The 14,925-nt window shown below is 53.2% G+C and overlaps 6 protein-coding genes across 6 annotated transcripts; 3 read left to right on the top strand and 3 right to left on the bottom strand.

Moving 5' to 3' along the window:
• Positions 1–1,185: 1,185 nt before the first annotated feature.
• On the bottom strand, positions 1,186–3,889 carry W97_08425 (uncharacterized protein; the record flags this gene model as incomplete). Its single annotated transcript, XM_007786392.1, has 4 exons — positions 1,186–3,106; positions 3,158–3,532; positions 3,594–3,706; positions 3,770–3,889. The coding sequence occupies 4 exons, from the start codon at positions 3,887–3,889 to the stop codon at positions 1,186–1,188; spliced, it is 2,529 nt and encodes an 842-aa protein (XP_007784582.1).
• A 524-nt stretch (positions 3,890–4,413) lies between these two features.
• On the top strand, positions 4,414–5,528 carry W97_08424 (NADH-ubiquinone oxidoreductase 30.4 kDa subunit, mitochondrial; the record flags this gene model as incomplete). Its single annotated transcript, XM_007786391.1, has 5 exons — positions 4,414–4,569; positions 4,624–4,757; positions 4,812–5,294; positions 5,351–5,399; positions 5,475–5,528. The coding sequence occupies 5 exons, from the start codon at positions 4,414–4,416 to the stop codon at positions 5,526–5,528; spliced, it is 876 nt and encodes a 291-aa protein (XP_007784581.1).
• A 739-nt stretch (positions 5,529–6,267) lies between these two features.
• W97_08423 (uncharacterized protein) lies at positions 6,268–7,052 on the top strand (the record flags this gene model as incomplete). The annotated part of the gene is made up of 3 exons (XM_007786390.1): positions 6,268–6,349; positions 6,452–6,718; positions 6,775–7,052. 3 exons carry the CDS (start codon positions 6,268–6,270, stop codon positions 7,050–7,052), a joined length of 627 nt encoding a protein of 208 aa, XP_007784580.1.
• Positions 7,053–7,237: 185 nt separating this feature from the next.
• W97_08422 (uncharacterized protein) lies at positions 7,238–8,698 on the bottom strand (the record flags this gene model as incomplete). Its single annotated transcript, XM_007786389.1, has 3 exons — positions 7,238–7,780; positions 7,840–8,305; positions 8,439–8,698. 3 exons carry the CDS (start codon positions 8,696–8,698, stop codon positions 7,238–7,240), a joined length of 1,269 nt encoding a protein of 422 aa, XP_007784579.1.
• Positions 8,699–10,098: 1,400 nt separating this feature from the next.
• Positions 10,099–11,517, bottom strand: W97_08421 (uncharacterized protein; the record flags this gene model as incomplete). Its single annotated transcript, XM_007786388.1, has 2 exons — positions 10,099–11,199; positions 11,272–11,517. The coding sequence occupies 2 exons, from the start codon at positions 11,515–11,517 to the stop codon at positions 10,099–10,101; spliced, it is 1,347 nt and encodes a 448-aa protein (XP_007784578.1).
• A 2,093-nt stretch (positions 11,518–13,610) lies between these two features.
• On the top strand, positions 13,611–14,531 carry W97_08420 (uncharacterized protein; the record flags this gene model as incomplete). Its single annotated transcript, XM_007786387.1, has 2 exons — positions 13,611–14,280; positions 14,338–14,531. The coding sequence occupies 2 exons, from the start codon at positions 13,611–13,613 to the stop codon at positions 14,529–14,531; spliced, it is 864 nt and encodes a 287-aa protein (XP_007784577.1).
• Positions 14,532–14,925: the final 394 nt, after the last annotated feature.

Genomic DNA, 14,925 nt, shown 5'->3' with positions numbered 1-14,925 from the left:
TTTGTCTTGTTGCCTAGAGGTTGTTGCTTGCCCTCCTTCTTACTTTGCACTTGAGACTTAGTCGGCGTAGCAGAAGGGGTAGCTGTCGCACTGCGTGGGTTAGGAATGGGAGGAGGCTGTGGTTTATTAGGATTTGCCACTACTGCAGGGCTTTTGTGGTTGACTACTGAGTTTTCTTCAGTCACTGAAACGGGGCGAGCCGAGGGTGCCAATTGTGGTTCTGCTTTAGTTGAGGTTTTCGGTACCACCTTGTCGGTTCGGCCCAGTGTTGAAGCCTCTTTGATATCCGCTTTGCTCTTCGATGGCGACAAAGCGGGAAATGACGTGGTAGAGGCTATTGGCACAAGCGGTACTGTTCCCGGCGGCGCTCCAGCTCGAGACTCTGGACGAGATACCGGTCCTCGCTGTATGAGTTGAGCAGGAGTCTCGAAGCCTGGTGGTATGGTCGGTGTTGCTCTACGCGGGGGGTCGAGTGTATTGACAGAGATAGATATGCTCCGCATGACGTCGCTGTCAGCTTCGTTGACCAGTGCATCTACTGACTGAGATGCCTCTTCCAGAACGTGGAAGTCGGATGGGCCTGAAAACTCTAATGTCAGTCCGGTGCTCTAGAGTCAGGGTACTTTAATCTAGCTCTGGGATGGTAGCGCAGCTCGCAGTGAGTGCGCATGCGGTACATATTGGGGCATGAAATGAGGATGCCCGGGACGAAAGTAAGACTCGCAACAAATGGGCATCGCCGGTCACGCAAGCTCTCATCATCGTCTTCGTCACAGCCAAAAACAGAGGACTGAAAGTGGAAAGGCCATCGACTCTACTTGGAGATCGTGAGTGATGCCGTCGCTGATGATATGGCTGACGGAATTTACATACATGTAATGGCCATGACGAAGACGACGAAGAAGAGTATGCGGAGCCGACCTGAGGAAGGTAACGACGCACCGCCCATGAGCTTGACAATGAACGACTCGAAAATGAATCGTGCAGATGGATGCAGATACCCGAAAGAAACGTGCCGCCGTACAGGTAGTCCAATATGCAGATGAAAACGCCAAGGGCAGCCCAAGCCAACATCTCAGGCAGGCGCCAATGCTCCCCTGTGGCTCCATATAACACCGATTTGTATTTTGAAAGAGAAGGAAACATGGCCATCATGTCTTGAAATGAGAAGCACAGAGCAGAAGACTACCATCTATTGTTGAAGCCGCCACCGCCGTACACTGAACTGAACCCACCTTGACCTTGCCCGCCATACAATCCCTGTCCCGCTAGGACTCCGCCTTGATGCAACCTCGCCTGCAAAATACTCGGGTCCGCAACATCAACTATTCCACCTCCCCCAGAGGAGGAAGTGTTAGCATGTCTGTGCTTCTTCCCCTTTTTCTTCGGCTTTTGAGAACCAGAGTCCTGGTATGCACCAGGCGAAGGTCCATAGGGGAAGCTGGGAAGCCCAGGGGCAGTGCCAGACGCGGAGGTCATGGGGTGGTGATTGAGGAAGGAAGGAAACATAGACTCACGCTTTCCAACTTCTTGAGCATTGCCGACGCGAGCGTTGCCGGCTCGGCCGCGGAGTAGATCCTGCATCATCTCTTCGTTCGCATTCCTGCTCGCGGCATTGGCACCGTACACGAGACTGCCTGTCGCAAAGCCGTGACCTTGGCCGAACATGCCGCCTCCGCTGACAGGTGGTGTGCCTGTGGTTTTGAGTCCAGGCGGAGGCCCTTGTACAGCACTGCTGAAGAACTGGTTACCGAGCTGCTGGGGTTGAGAAAGCGGATTGAAGTGATTGTTGTTTTGTGGCATCATGGAGGATTGCTGGTTCATGAGCTTAGCATTGACCACCGGCTTGACCTGCGCGGAAGCTGACGCAGTATCATTGGCGAAAGTGAATCTAGAGGTGTGCCTCGCATGGCCTGGCGCGCTTCCGCCTTGTTGGTTGTGACTCGAGCCGTGTTGCGCTTGTTGAGATTGGGTGCCTTGGAACGCATTGAGCAGATTGGTCTTTTGAGGACTTGCCGACTGGAGCTGCTGCAAAAGGAGCTGCTGTTGCTGCTGCTGCGGAGTGAACCCTCGGTACAGATCAAAGTTACCAAGATTATCGGCGAGCGAAAGGTTCTGGCCCAGCCCGAGGTTGGTGCTGTTTGGTAGCTGTTGTGAAGGGGGTTGAATCGCATGCTGTAAGCTTTGGCTAAAGCCGACATCTTGCCGTTCCTCGGGCTCACCACCCAGCTGGAGGCTTCCACCAGCGCCTTCCGTAGCCTCCTCAGTCTCCACCGTAAGAGCTGCTTGTTGAGCGTCCCGGGCCTCAGCTGCTTGTCTAAGACGCTCCGCTTCCCGATTCTTCCTGGCTCTTAGCTTCGCACCACCGTTCGGGTCGATAAGTGAGGGGAAATTCGTGACAATCTCTAAGTCCTCCGGATCAAGATTAGCAGCGGAGAAGTAAGGCGTAAAGTCTGCTGTGGAGAGGATTTTGAGCGCATCGTCAAGATAAGGCAACCGCGGTTTCCGTGGCCTGGACAGCTTCTGCGTTGCAGCAGGAGGCTCAGGGAGGGTGTCGGTGAGCTGGCTCTGAGGCGTTGATGATTTGGGGGTTTCCGCTTTCGCTTCCTTATCCTTTTCAGTAACCTTGGGCGCCGCTTCCGATCGGGATTTGCTTGACTCTGCCGGCTGCGGAGCTGGTACCGCAGCAGTTGTCTGGGGACTCGCGGTGGTACCACTGGTGGCACCACTTGCGGCACGGCTCGTTTGTCGGTCTTGAACCTGCTTTCCCCAACTAGCACTCGATGGAAGCGCAGAGCCATCGCCCTGGCTATCTGTAGGACTGCCAGAACCGTCCTTGCTATCCTGCTTGTCCATCGGCTGAGAAGCGGCGGCGATTGGATGCGGAGCTTGTTGCGGCGGCGGCGCCTGAGGTTGCAGAGGTCTAGAGGAGGAGGTATGCACCTGCGCAGGCTGTTGCGAAGATATCGCGGAGATGGAAGACATGTCTTGACGTGTGAAGCTCTCGTTCTCTTCACCAGGCTCGTGAAGGAACATACAGTTTCGGTTGTTGCAGATTTCGTTGCGCAGATAAGCCGAGCAGTACTTGGTGGTTCCATATTGTGCCCTGCGAACGGGATCAGCAACAGGTATTAGCGACCATCATATAAACGCCTACCTCAGTATCCTTTCGCCATTCTGGGATCCGTCTACTGCGGCGATGCACTTCGCCGCGTCTTCTTTGTTCTCGAACGTGACGTAGACCCCGACAGCAGGCTGGGACATGGAGGTGTGTTTGGCATTGCTGACGACGATCTTGACTATCTTACCATACTGCCCAAAATACTGCGGGCCTCGTAGCGTCTCGAGCAGCCGGTCTTCTCGCGTGGTTGGACTTAGGCCAGTCACGTAGACGAGGTTCTTCTGGACGACTCGCAAGCCAGCAAGATGTTTTCGGCTCAAGTTGTCGGCCTCGCGCTTCTGTGCTTCTTTCTGTCGCGCTGCAGCTTTTTTCCTTGCTTGAGCTTGCAGATTGGCCTTGTGATTCGCTAACCTATTCTCCGTCAACATCCATATACATTCGACGAAACAGAGCGGTGTTTGCTGCTGCTCACTCTTCCGCGCTTGGAGGCGTGTAGTCTATGTTCTTTTCATCGTAGGGTCTCCGACACGCGGGACACAGCCCGTTCACGTTGTTCTTGATGTTGTTGTAACAGAACTGGCAGATCTAGTTTGCCCATCCGTCAGCGGTGTCTTCGAGGTTGCAGTGGGTAGTCGAGGGCAGACGTACCTGGTAGCCGCAGGGACATGGACGGAATTTCCTGTCCTGAGGGTCCATGTCCTCGACGCAGAGCGGACATGTCTCCTCTCCATCATCCTCGATGAACTGGTCAAGCTGAGAGCGAGACATGGTTGCGCGATGCGATAGAGCGCGGCAAGTGTGGCGTGGTTGGAGTAGGTGCCGAGGGTGACGAGGGTATCAAGTGGTTATGCGCGAGATGATGGGGATGGGTAGCACGGAACAGAGAAGGGAAGCGGTCGAAGACATCCAACGCCAGCCGTGACAGCGCAAAGGAAACAAGCCGGAAAGCAGCGGAGGCGCGGTGAGGTGATGGGCGAGAGGAGGGAGGCGTGAAGGGCGGTAGAGCTTGAGTAGAGAAGGCAAGAAGGCGAGAGGGTGTTGTGAGAGCAGGTCGAGCAGAAAGCGCCAGAAGGCGCAGACAGGGTTTGGAGTTCGCTCTCGCCAGCGCCAAGCTCTTGTTCTTCTTGTTCACGTGACCCGCTTCGAGATGGTGATGCCGTCGACGGCAGTGATGCAGTGATCCTTGGGCAACGACGTCGAGCCACGCAATTACACGCCACCAGCTCCCTACCAAGGCCTCCCGACACCGACTCTCTAGGGAGGCGAACGCCAGCTCCATTGAGCTATCACCAATGGCGCTGCGGCTCTCGAGCAGCCGGTCGGCGGCCTCTGCCCTGCGCTCCGTGGGAGCTTCGAGCGCCCGCTCTACTGCCGCTCGCGCCTTTACCACCACAGCTGTGAGGGCCAAGGATGTAGTCTCGGATGTCTCTGATACCCCGAATCTAAGAGTATGTCAGCTCCACCACTGCCATGGCAGCTACCATATCTGACCTGAGCTCAAGCACGCGCAACGCGGGCCGCAAGGAATCAAGCACGTTCCCGTTGTCAATCCTGCCGACAAGTACGAGTCCAAGGCCGAAGCTCTCCACAAATACGGCCAGTACCTGCTGTCATGTCTGCCGAAATACATCCAACAGTGAGCGAGACTCGCCATTGCGACGGCTGCATTGCCCTCGCTGACACCCCCCAGGTTCTCCGTCTGGAAAGACGAGCTGACCATCTTCATCCCGCCGTCCGGCGTCATACCCGTCTTCAGCTTCCTGAAATACCACACCGCAGCTGAGTTCACTCAGGTGTCGGACATCACAGCTGTCGACTACCCGACCAAGGACCAGCGCTTCGAGGTGGTCTACAACATGCTCAGCATCCGGCACAACTCGCGCATCAGGGTTAAGACGTATGCCGACGAAGCGACCCCCGTCCCCAGTATCTGCAGTCTCTATGACGGCGCCAACTGGTACGAGCGAGAGGTGTACGATCTCTTCGGCGTCTTCTTCGTCAACCACCCGGATCTGAGGAGGATCATGACGGATTACGGGTTTGATGGACACCCGCTGAGGAAGGACTTCCCGATGACTGGGTACACGGAGATTCGATACGATGAGGAGAAGAAGCGCATCGTGGTTGAGCCACTGGAGATGACGCAGGCTTTCAGGAACTTTAGGGGCGGCAGGTATGTGCTCTCCTATCCCCTTACCTACACCGTCAGCACTGACGTTGTTTTCGTAGCTCGGCATGGGAACAAGTTGGGCCCGGACATGACAGGACTCCCGATCAGGTACGTTGCTTGTAGTCGAGAGCTATAATATCTCGCATAGACAATGTCTTGAAAGTAGGATGCTGATTAGTACAGTTCAAACTACCAACGCCAAAGCCGGAGCCGAAGAAGGAAGAGCCTAAGAAATGAGCAAGTCCAACTATGTACAGCGTGGATAGATATTCCATCAAACCCTGCATATTCAGCTTCTATTTGAGGGCTTGTAGCCAGTCGCGGTTGGACCAAACTGTACTCTACTGTGTTCCCACTGTTGCACCGTACTATACGCTTACTGGTTTCCACTATCACAATTTACCTGACCGGGAGTTTCGAATGGGATGTTGTTGCTTGTCTGTTGTGGTGAGTGCGTCGTGATCTTAACTTACTCTGAGAAACCCGACAGGCAGGAGAGCTATCATCTAGACCATATTTCGGCAGTGGAGCGCCAGTGTTTCATTGTGAATTCACGTTCAGAGTTCTGTCTATCAGTCTCATGAGTTGAGGTGGTGTTCGTTTAATCAGGTTGCAATAATCGTACTAGTGGCAACTCTTGGTCCGACATGCTACGTTACTTACAGCTACAGAACGACTCACGAAGCACAACTAATGTTGCATCCAGGATATCTTTATTTGGGATGTCATTTGTCGGCTCCCAGGCGCAGTCACCGCAGGTGGATCATGGTCAACTGCCAAGGTGCCCCGCATGTTCCTGCATGCGCACGTGTACGCTAAGTTTGGTGCATCCCATGAAACTCGTGTCCTTTCGACGGTCAGCGATATCCGAGGTTTATAAACACGGTCTGCTACGCATTTCAGGTCCCCATACAACCTACCAACTCACCGTACTCCTACGACCAGATTCTAAAGCTCGATCGTTCGCGCGAGAGCCATGTCCTCTTCCAACTTCACCCTTTCCGCACCCCCAAACACCGACATCTGGCGCAAGCCGCCAACCACCGACAGATACAACTGTACGTCCCTATCTGACCAAAAACCCCTTGCGCATGTCATAAACACTGCTCCATCCCATGGCGCCACCTACACCCTCCCCTACCATCCTTAACACCCTCCAGGCCCCACCAGACTCAGCGACCCCAAACCCCTCAACCTCTTCAAATCAGCCCGCATCAGCTTCTCCGCGACCTGGATCCAGCAATACGACCAAGGCGGTCTGCTCCTGCAGTTCAGCCACCCCTCTGCAACCAACGTCTTCGACAAGAAAGATTCGCCTCCCAAATGGCTTAAAACGGGCGTGGAGTTCTATTACGGAAAGCCGTACGTGAGTACGGTGGGCTGTGACCGATTTGCGGACTGGAGTATTTTTCCCGTGACGGAGGAAGGTATGTTCCAAGCCCTTAAGGTGCTGAGTGAGTGTCGTTTGCTGAGAGGGGTGAAGGACCGGTCACGCTCGAGGCCAGACGAGAGGGAGATGAGCATGGGAAGTCTCTGTGGATCTACCAGCTTGTTCTGGGGAAGGATGGCGAGGTAGTTGAGCGGAAGCCTCTGAGGGAAGTCGGATGGTTCTTTGCGGACGAAAAGGATGAAGGGTGGGAGGTTGTTGTGGGCGCGTACGCTTGTAGGCCAGCAAAGGGAGATTGCGGGGAACTTGAGGTCAAGTTTGCGGATCTCCAGGTTGAGTGGAAGCGATCGGTGGCAGCGGGAGAGGATGCTTAGAGCTGTCGGAGCACCTCGTCGAGATTTGCGGCTGCTGATATGGAATAGTAAGAGTGCCTAGCATGCTTTGTTGCGTTTTCTGGTGATGAGTTGCGCCCACCACAGGCCCGGTTGCTAATTGTGCGCGAAGATCGGCCTGATTCAGCCCTCATGGAAGGGAGTGCGTGGCGACGATCCCTAGCTTGCTAAACAGTAAACTTGTTATGCAAGAAATCGTTTGCAAATAACCGGGGGGTCGTAACGACGTGCGCAAAGTCGAAAGACTGGACCATGGGTTCTCCGAAGTCGTCCACCCCCTGCGGCAGCCAATTGAAGTTCCGAGGACTTCCAGCAGATACCTTGTCTACTGATGAACCAGGGCCATGCTCCAAGGATGGTGGTGCTACTAATGGTATTTGTTGCATAAGCCAATCGCCGTGCTCCGCTTCGTCAGTCATATACAGACTGTTGTCAAGGCTATTGGACGAGTCTTGCTGTTGGCTTTCGGTGATGCCATCCGGTAGTTCTGTAATCCTTGAAATCTGGGGAACTCCGAGCCCGCAGTCGATCAACTTTTGCTGAAGATACGACAACGACGATGGGTTTGCACCGTTGAACGCCGTAAGGATGTTCGCTAGTTGGAACAACATATCTCTCGGCCCCAGCTCCATGCTGTTAACTTGCGCCACCTGCGGGACACACATGATGACGTCCGCAAGAGAGTTTGCCACCTCGTGCAGCTTGTTTTCCTGAATTACGGATCAGCGGAAAGCGACATATGAGCAGCAAATACTACAACATCACTCACCATTCCCACACCGTGAGCCGAGAGCGTATCAACAGAGATATCTCTAATATTAGAGAGGAGCTGATGCGCAATCACCGCCGGAAACGAGAAGCTGAAGCTCGGATCCTCAGACATCGTGGTCAGTGCTACGTAAGGCATAGTAAACTTCCAAAATACTATCTGCATCCATTGCTGTGTGACCATAACATCGGCCCGCTGCATCTCGTTCCCATAGGGCGACAGATTTGGTAGTTGCTGGAACTGCTGGTACGCTGCCGAGAATATAGTCCGAGGATCTACCATTCCACTCGGGGTTGAAATCGACAAGGCGTGATCGAAAGTCTGGAAGAGCTTGCATAAGCTGACAAACGCCGAGAGCAATATAGGGTCTTCGCTAGCATCAAGAGGAGGTAGGTCGGGGCTAAGCTTGAGCGTGGGTGGTATGTCGTGCTGTTTCGAATGTGCAGTGAAAAGCTGGGCAAAGCTGCTGTTTATCCGATGCATCGGTCAGAGTTGTATGATACGGGATGTGTTGAACGGAACCAGGGATTAGAGCAAAAGCGCAGTGAGGGAAGGCGATTTCACCGTAGCTATGCCGTCATCCAAGATGCTTCACGTACCTCTCAGTAACGAACAGCAGCCAGACGATGCGCAGATGATGCTGAGTATCGCTCGCGTTGAGATTTTCGTAGTGAGCCTTCAGATGGAGCCCCAGAATATGCGCAAAAGTCACCGATTCTCGCAAGAGGAGCGTGGACTTATGGTAACGGCCGGTATCGGCATAGAAAACGTGCAGAAAGTATGAACTAAGAAGAACATCAAGGGAGGGCTTCTCTGAGTAATCCACTAGGATACGACTTTGCTCCGCCTCTAAGACCATGGCTGATGAGTCCACGGATAGGGACTCCACATCGCTGTCTCTCCGCACCGGCAGCTTAAGCTGGGCAATGGTAGCCGCACACACGGAAGTGGCGAGGGCATACGCTTCCAGGTCAGTTGGATCATGTAGACGTGCTATCAATTCTTCCCGGCGAACGACCGGCCAGACTGGGTGCAGCTTGTGATGGTAGATATCAAGATACACCTGAAGCGAAGATAGAGGTATCCTCCGGCTGGTGACTAAGGTACCTAGGCTCTCAGGCAACAACTGCGAATCGGCGGGCGAGGAGAAGGTAGAGGGACCAAGAAAATTCGGCCACTGCACATACTGGACAGGCTGGACGGGTTGCACGGGTTGAGCAGGTTGAGCGTCCGGAACGCTATGTGGCTGAGATGCTTCGCGCCGGTGCTTATACTCGCGCTGCGCTTCGGAGATAGCATGCTTCGTCGTTTGCCTGGGGCCCTTCGGACCGGACTTGTTATGTATCTTAAGTCGAGTGCAGCTTATTGATGCGGCGATGCATCCTCGACAAGGTGTGTTGCCGTCGCATTTGATCTTGCGAACAGCACATGCATCACAGGCTCTTGTCTTAGCCATCCGGCCTGTCGTCCCACTCCACTCCCGTTGACGATGGGTTCCCGGCTCTTACATCATCTGCCTGTTCAGCCACACGCTTTGATCGTTGTCCGGTCTCCCATACTGCTGATACGACGTTTAGATGACAGAGTGATAGCCGCTGGAGTCTGTCCGAAAATTTGGCCGCTGACAGCAGGGACAGCTGCCAACTTGCGGGGTAATGGGATCAGGCCACCACGTGACCATCTGGGCATTCGCAAAGTGCAAGGGGACAGCACAATAATCCATTTGCTGGGTGTGAGTCAAGCCCGCAAGTAGCTTTGTCATTCTTCTTATATACAAAACTGGAGTGAATCTTGGATTCGACGATAGCATAAAGCAGGCTGCAGGAACATGAAAAATCTACCCCCCATGACTGTAAAATTCACGGTTCAAGACAGGGTTTCGTGAGTACTGATGCAAGCGATCTGACCGTTCGGTGAAGCAACTGCCAGTCTCATATGAGACGGCCGCAGGGGTCGGCACCATGCCCGAAACTTGCCAGCCAGTTCCTTTCCGGACGTATAGACATGGTTCAACGGTAAAAGACTGGGATGGTGCTGAGATGCTGAGATTGACAATATTCTGAGGTCGGCATCCAGATGCTCTGCGAGCTGCCAGTTGGCGCAAAGTACCCATTCCAGGCTCTGGCGGGCATTTAGGGTTGAACTCTTCCAGCTGAAGTAGCAACGGCGCAAGTGAGCCTAGCGTGCCGGCTTAGCAGCGACAGGAAGGTGGGAAGATGATTCGTGGCGGCCCTCGACCACTGCAACTGTTGGACGTGTTCAATCAAACACTACTTTCTTGCCTTGGAAAGGAGCCGTGACCCGCTGCTCCTTCCTCTGCTTAGCAGCCTCCCAAGACGGATGTAAAGGGCCTTGATCATCCCTCTTGACCTGCCGGCTTGGGTTGAGATCCACACCGTTGGCCGATATTGCATTGCCTTCGCTTCTTCTCTTTGCATCAGGCACTGTATGCTTTCCGGTGCGGCGCTGACCGAATCTCTTATCTCCTGGGACCTGAGCGCCCCTCTTCGGATCCCATCCTTCATTCCTGCTGCCATTGCCTGCCGCATCCTTGTTTTGTAGATGCTTCGCTCTACCGCCGAACTTCTTTTCCCACAGCTGTTGCCGTGCGCGTTGTCCGCGTCGGTTCTTCCTAGGCGCAACGTCGACTTCTTCGTCGCTGGGCAGAGATTCTGAGCCGGACCAGTAGCCACCCATGGTTAAGGATGGTAGAAAGGTAGATGTCTTTTTCGCATTGGCTGCTGCTTTTGATACAAATGCTTTGCTTTCCGGCTCAGGCGACTGCGAGGACAACGAAAATGCTGACGGTGTTAGGGATAGATCATCAACAGGGTCGTGCCCCCGTGCTGAAGCGAGTGGTAATTCAGAGCGTACGGAGGCCTCTTCTGAGTCTTCGTCAGACTCCTCAGTGGACGAACCGGCCACCCTGGCGTCAAGATGTGCGAAGTCTTCGCTAGCTGGGTCACTGAACTCGTCAGAGTAGGCACACTCGACCTCTTCTTTCTTCCCAGCGGACGAGGCACTGACGGACTCCGAAGATGCGCCTTGTTGAACATCCTCCAGCCGTGACTTCGCATGATTCCTCTCGCTTGCGCCGGTCTTTGTAGCATCTTTTCGACCGGCTTCCCCTGCCTGTTCCACTCCTAGAGCGTTGCGTATGTCCGAAAGTATGTCTCCCAAAGTTTCCTTGACTGGATTCGCATTGTATAGACGTGCGGTGACGTTCGCTGTAGGCGTATCGGGTGGGGCTTTACTTGGTAGCTTGACACTCGCTGGTAGGGACGGCGACGCGGCAATGGTTTTGATCTTGAGCAGAGTCTTATGCAGATAAGTCTCGGCGGCATCCGCTATGTCGAGTTTCTAAGCCACGATAGTATGTTAGACAGTTCTCGCTACAAACACTCAACTGTGCTTGTCACATGTACCACCAACCTTGAGCGCCTCGATCTCCGCATCTATCCTCGCAAGTCCCGGTACATCACCATTCTGCGACGCAGTTTTGTGGCGCCTCCCTAGCTTCTGCCGTTCGAAGCCTTTCGCGAGCTTGAGCATGCGGTTGAGGAGCTTCTTTCCATGATTGATCTTGTGCTCGACCCGGTATTGGCGCGCATTGATCGGTCCGTCCGTCAGGGATTGGGTGGTGCAGCCGCCGAACTCTGAGCGCTTTCGTTTCGGCATAGAGGGCGGACCAGCTGGACAGACTCAAGTTCTGCGAACATTCACTTAATAGTTGTGTAAAGTTTTGGATTAAGTTTGTAGTTCGGTGGCTTGCTCGGGTCGTCCAAGTCAAGATTGTTACAGTAATCGATAAGAAAGGAGGCTACTATGTACTCTTGCCGCCGAAAAGTCCACGGTCTTGGCACCGCATCACTAAGATCACGCTTAACGCTATACAATCGCTGCGATTATTAACGAATAGTGAAATAATGGCGTTATGTCGATAGATTGATTTGGTGAGGTGGCTTAGCCGTCAGAATAATTCCGCCACCGTCTTATCTACATAAATACGGCCGTAGATGCGGCCAGTGGCTTGATTGGCTACACCGAAGACTTTCCGGTGGCAAGAGTACGATGTGGCTGCTGAGCGGTCGAACTATTAGCTGCTTGTAGCGCTGTTGCAGTCCAGAAGCAGAACTCTGCAGATGAGCTGAGAAGTTGTGTAACGAGTTCGTGCTTCTTAAGCTCGTCTCTTTCCGCTCCTTTTATTTCAGCCTTAATCCGCTTTCTGCCTCCGCTAGGTGCGGAGTACGTCCTCTACTACACCTACCCAAGTAGTTCGGCAACGTCTCCACGGGACAAGCATGGCGGCAGCTCTCGAACCTGGTAGGCCACCACGACAGCAATTGACGCCTGCGACACATGCTAATACAACTCGATAGAAATCTTAACGCTCGTTGAAAGGGTTGTAGCCACTGGGGAGAGCGTTCCGACTCCTTTCATGCAACTCAACGCTTTGCTGAAAAGAACTACTCCCAGTGACTGCAGTGCTCTGTTGAATACCAACTTTTGGGACTTCTTGAAGGCCCATGCTTTCGTATTCTGTGTAATGGATTGTCTGATGGTCATGCTCCAGAAGGTGCGGGAGTCACAGGACCTAGCCCAGTGCGCTAAGAAGGCCAACGAACTGGACTCTACTGGGATACCTCTCCTTCATAGGGCAATTTCACTGGATCACCAGGGGGGGTTGTTGGGCTTCTCCTGGAAATGGGCGCGGACCCAGACATTAAATCCACATCGAAAGAGGCCTTGACGGCTTGGGACGTCGCCGCCGATCGGTCTTCCCAAACCAGTTTCAACTTGCTAATGATGCGTTCCTTCTGCCATCTCCATCCAGACTATTTGGTTTCTATTGCTACCATATCGGACAATGGCAATGTTGGTTACCCTTCACCGTCGATAGGAGAATTGCAAAAAGGCTTGACTCCCTGGACTTCGTTGAGTAGTCGACAAGGTCAATCCGTGACTTTGGTACACGTACCATCTACCAATGTAAGCAATCATTTGAGACTGCGGATGGAGACACCGCTGACAAATCAGAGCCTGGCACTCTTGGTATGTTTTAAGTACATGTAGTTGGCCATTCTGACAATCACAGGCCGTCTTTAGGGCCATTGGAAAGTGCATTCCTGGAGAAATTGACATGACGAGTTTCTTTCTCCACCACAGCAGGCCTCCACCTGTCGCTCCTGGCGATCCGTTTCTGAATTACAGGGAGCCGTCTTATTGGTCGGGCAGGTTCGAGGTTAGACGGGCCAGCCTCTCTGAGAGCCACATCGTCGACGGTTACGAGCGCAATCCTAGGTGCTCTGTCGTTGTGGTATTTGCTCAGTCCTGTGCAGTTGAAGCCTTGCTGACGTATTCAGTTCCCATGTCTGACGCTCAACTCGGTCCAGCGACTGAATGCCAGCAGAGAATCGGGTAAAAAGACAGTAAGAGCCTTATCAGCCAACCATGCGCTGCCCTCCTCTGGAATTTCTATTTCCCATCCAGATCGCACTCTGGATGAAGCATACTATCCAGGCCTCAGTGCTGATGCCTTCATTAAAAGAAACGAGGATCAAGTGGTTTCTAGGCCGTTCAGAGACCAAGGGAAGACCGACGAGGGAATACCTATCCTGATGGTGCCGCAACTCTGGATCTGGAGAGTAGGGACCATTGTCATCTCCGCTTATTCGATGGTCCATGCAAGTACACGTATGTATTCTACCAACGAACACACCAAACGTGAGGAGGAAGAGTTAAGATGGATACCTGTATTCCATACTGCCCACATGATCTATCAGGTGGCACTCCTCATTGCGGAACAAATTGAGAATTTCGGCAAGAAACGCGACATCGGCGACGTGGAATTCTTACCTGCGCTCGACATCTTCGAGAACGAGATGGTATCTGTTCTGTCGGATGTCGAAAAGTACGTCGACACGACAAAGCCAAGCTTGGTTGAGTTCAAAAGGGAGCGGAAATTCCTCCACAGGCTCTCGGACGTCCGGAGTGAGCTTGTCATGATACTTTACGTTCTTGAGCAGCAAAAGGTAATCTTAGAAGACCTACTTAACGATACCGAGGATTGTGATCCGAACTGCCTGGAATGTCGCTGGCTGGGTGGTACTCCAAAATGGGATCTCGTTGAAAACGCTCGAAGCACCCTTCGGCAATATGAAGAACGGATCAAGAAGATTGACGGCGACGCGGAACAGATCGAGAAGGCTGTACAAGACATACTCGAGCTGAAGCGGACCTACAGCAGCATCAAAGACGCGCACAGCAGCGTCCTTCTCAGCACGGCCGTCATTGGCTTCACGGTCATAACAGTCGTCTTCGCGCCCCTGACTTTCCTCACCGCGCTCTTCGCGCTGAAAATCAACGGGTTCGACAAACTACAGGTCAATGGATCGGATCCGGACAGCCCCTACAGGAGCGATTATATGGGCGGAATATTCGGTAGGTGCTTATCAGCGAGAATTATGCTTATGGGTTTAACGTTGACTTCTGTCTTAGTTAGTTCCGAAGCCCTCACTATAGCATTGACTGCTGTTGCTGTCATAGTGTCGCTGCGGTACATTAGAAGTTGGGATCGGCTCGAGGAAGAAGATCTAAAGAAAGAGACGGTGGGGAAAGGCAAGAGCAAAGCGTGCAACGATGAACTAGGCTCAAAAGGAGGCGCCGGAAAGTCTGACTTGGAGTCGCAATAGACTGAAAATCGTAACTAAAAGACAAGGTTGATATAGTTGCTACGCTAATAGTGACGGCACTAGCGATAGTAGCATATCGCACGTGTTTAGGAGTCGCAGGCTAGTGCTAGATGGATTCCGCGCCTCGTTAGGGTTTAATACCTCGAGCTGATTCTTCATCGTATAGAGAAGTTTCGGGGGGAATGCTTCGGATACGCAGCCGGCTTGTGCTCGGAACCATCTTTGATGAACTTATATGCTGGGTCAACGAGCGTTGGGACTATGAGGCGCCTATGAGTAGGCCAGGGACTGATGAACGTGATGAATTCGCTCTCCATGATTTTTATTATGCAGATTACCCTATAAAGGATGAGCGTAGAATGGTTAACGTAATCTATGCCGCTCGATCTGCATG

This window comes from Coniosporium apollinis (genome assembly GCF_000281105.1).
Source record: "Coniosporium apollinis CBS 100218 chromosome Unknown supercont1.57, whole genome shotgun sequence".
Taxonomy (NCBI): Eukaryota; Fungi; Ascomycota; class Dothideomycetes; genus Coniosporium; species Coniosporium apollinis.
Note: the sequence above shows the minus strand (reverse complement) of the source record. Positions and strands in the feature narration are given on the sequence as shown.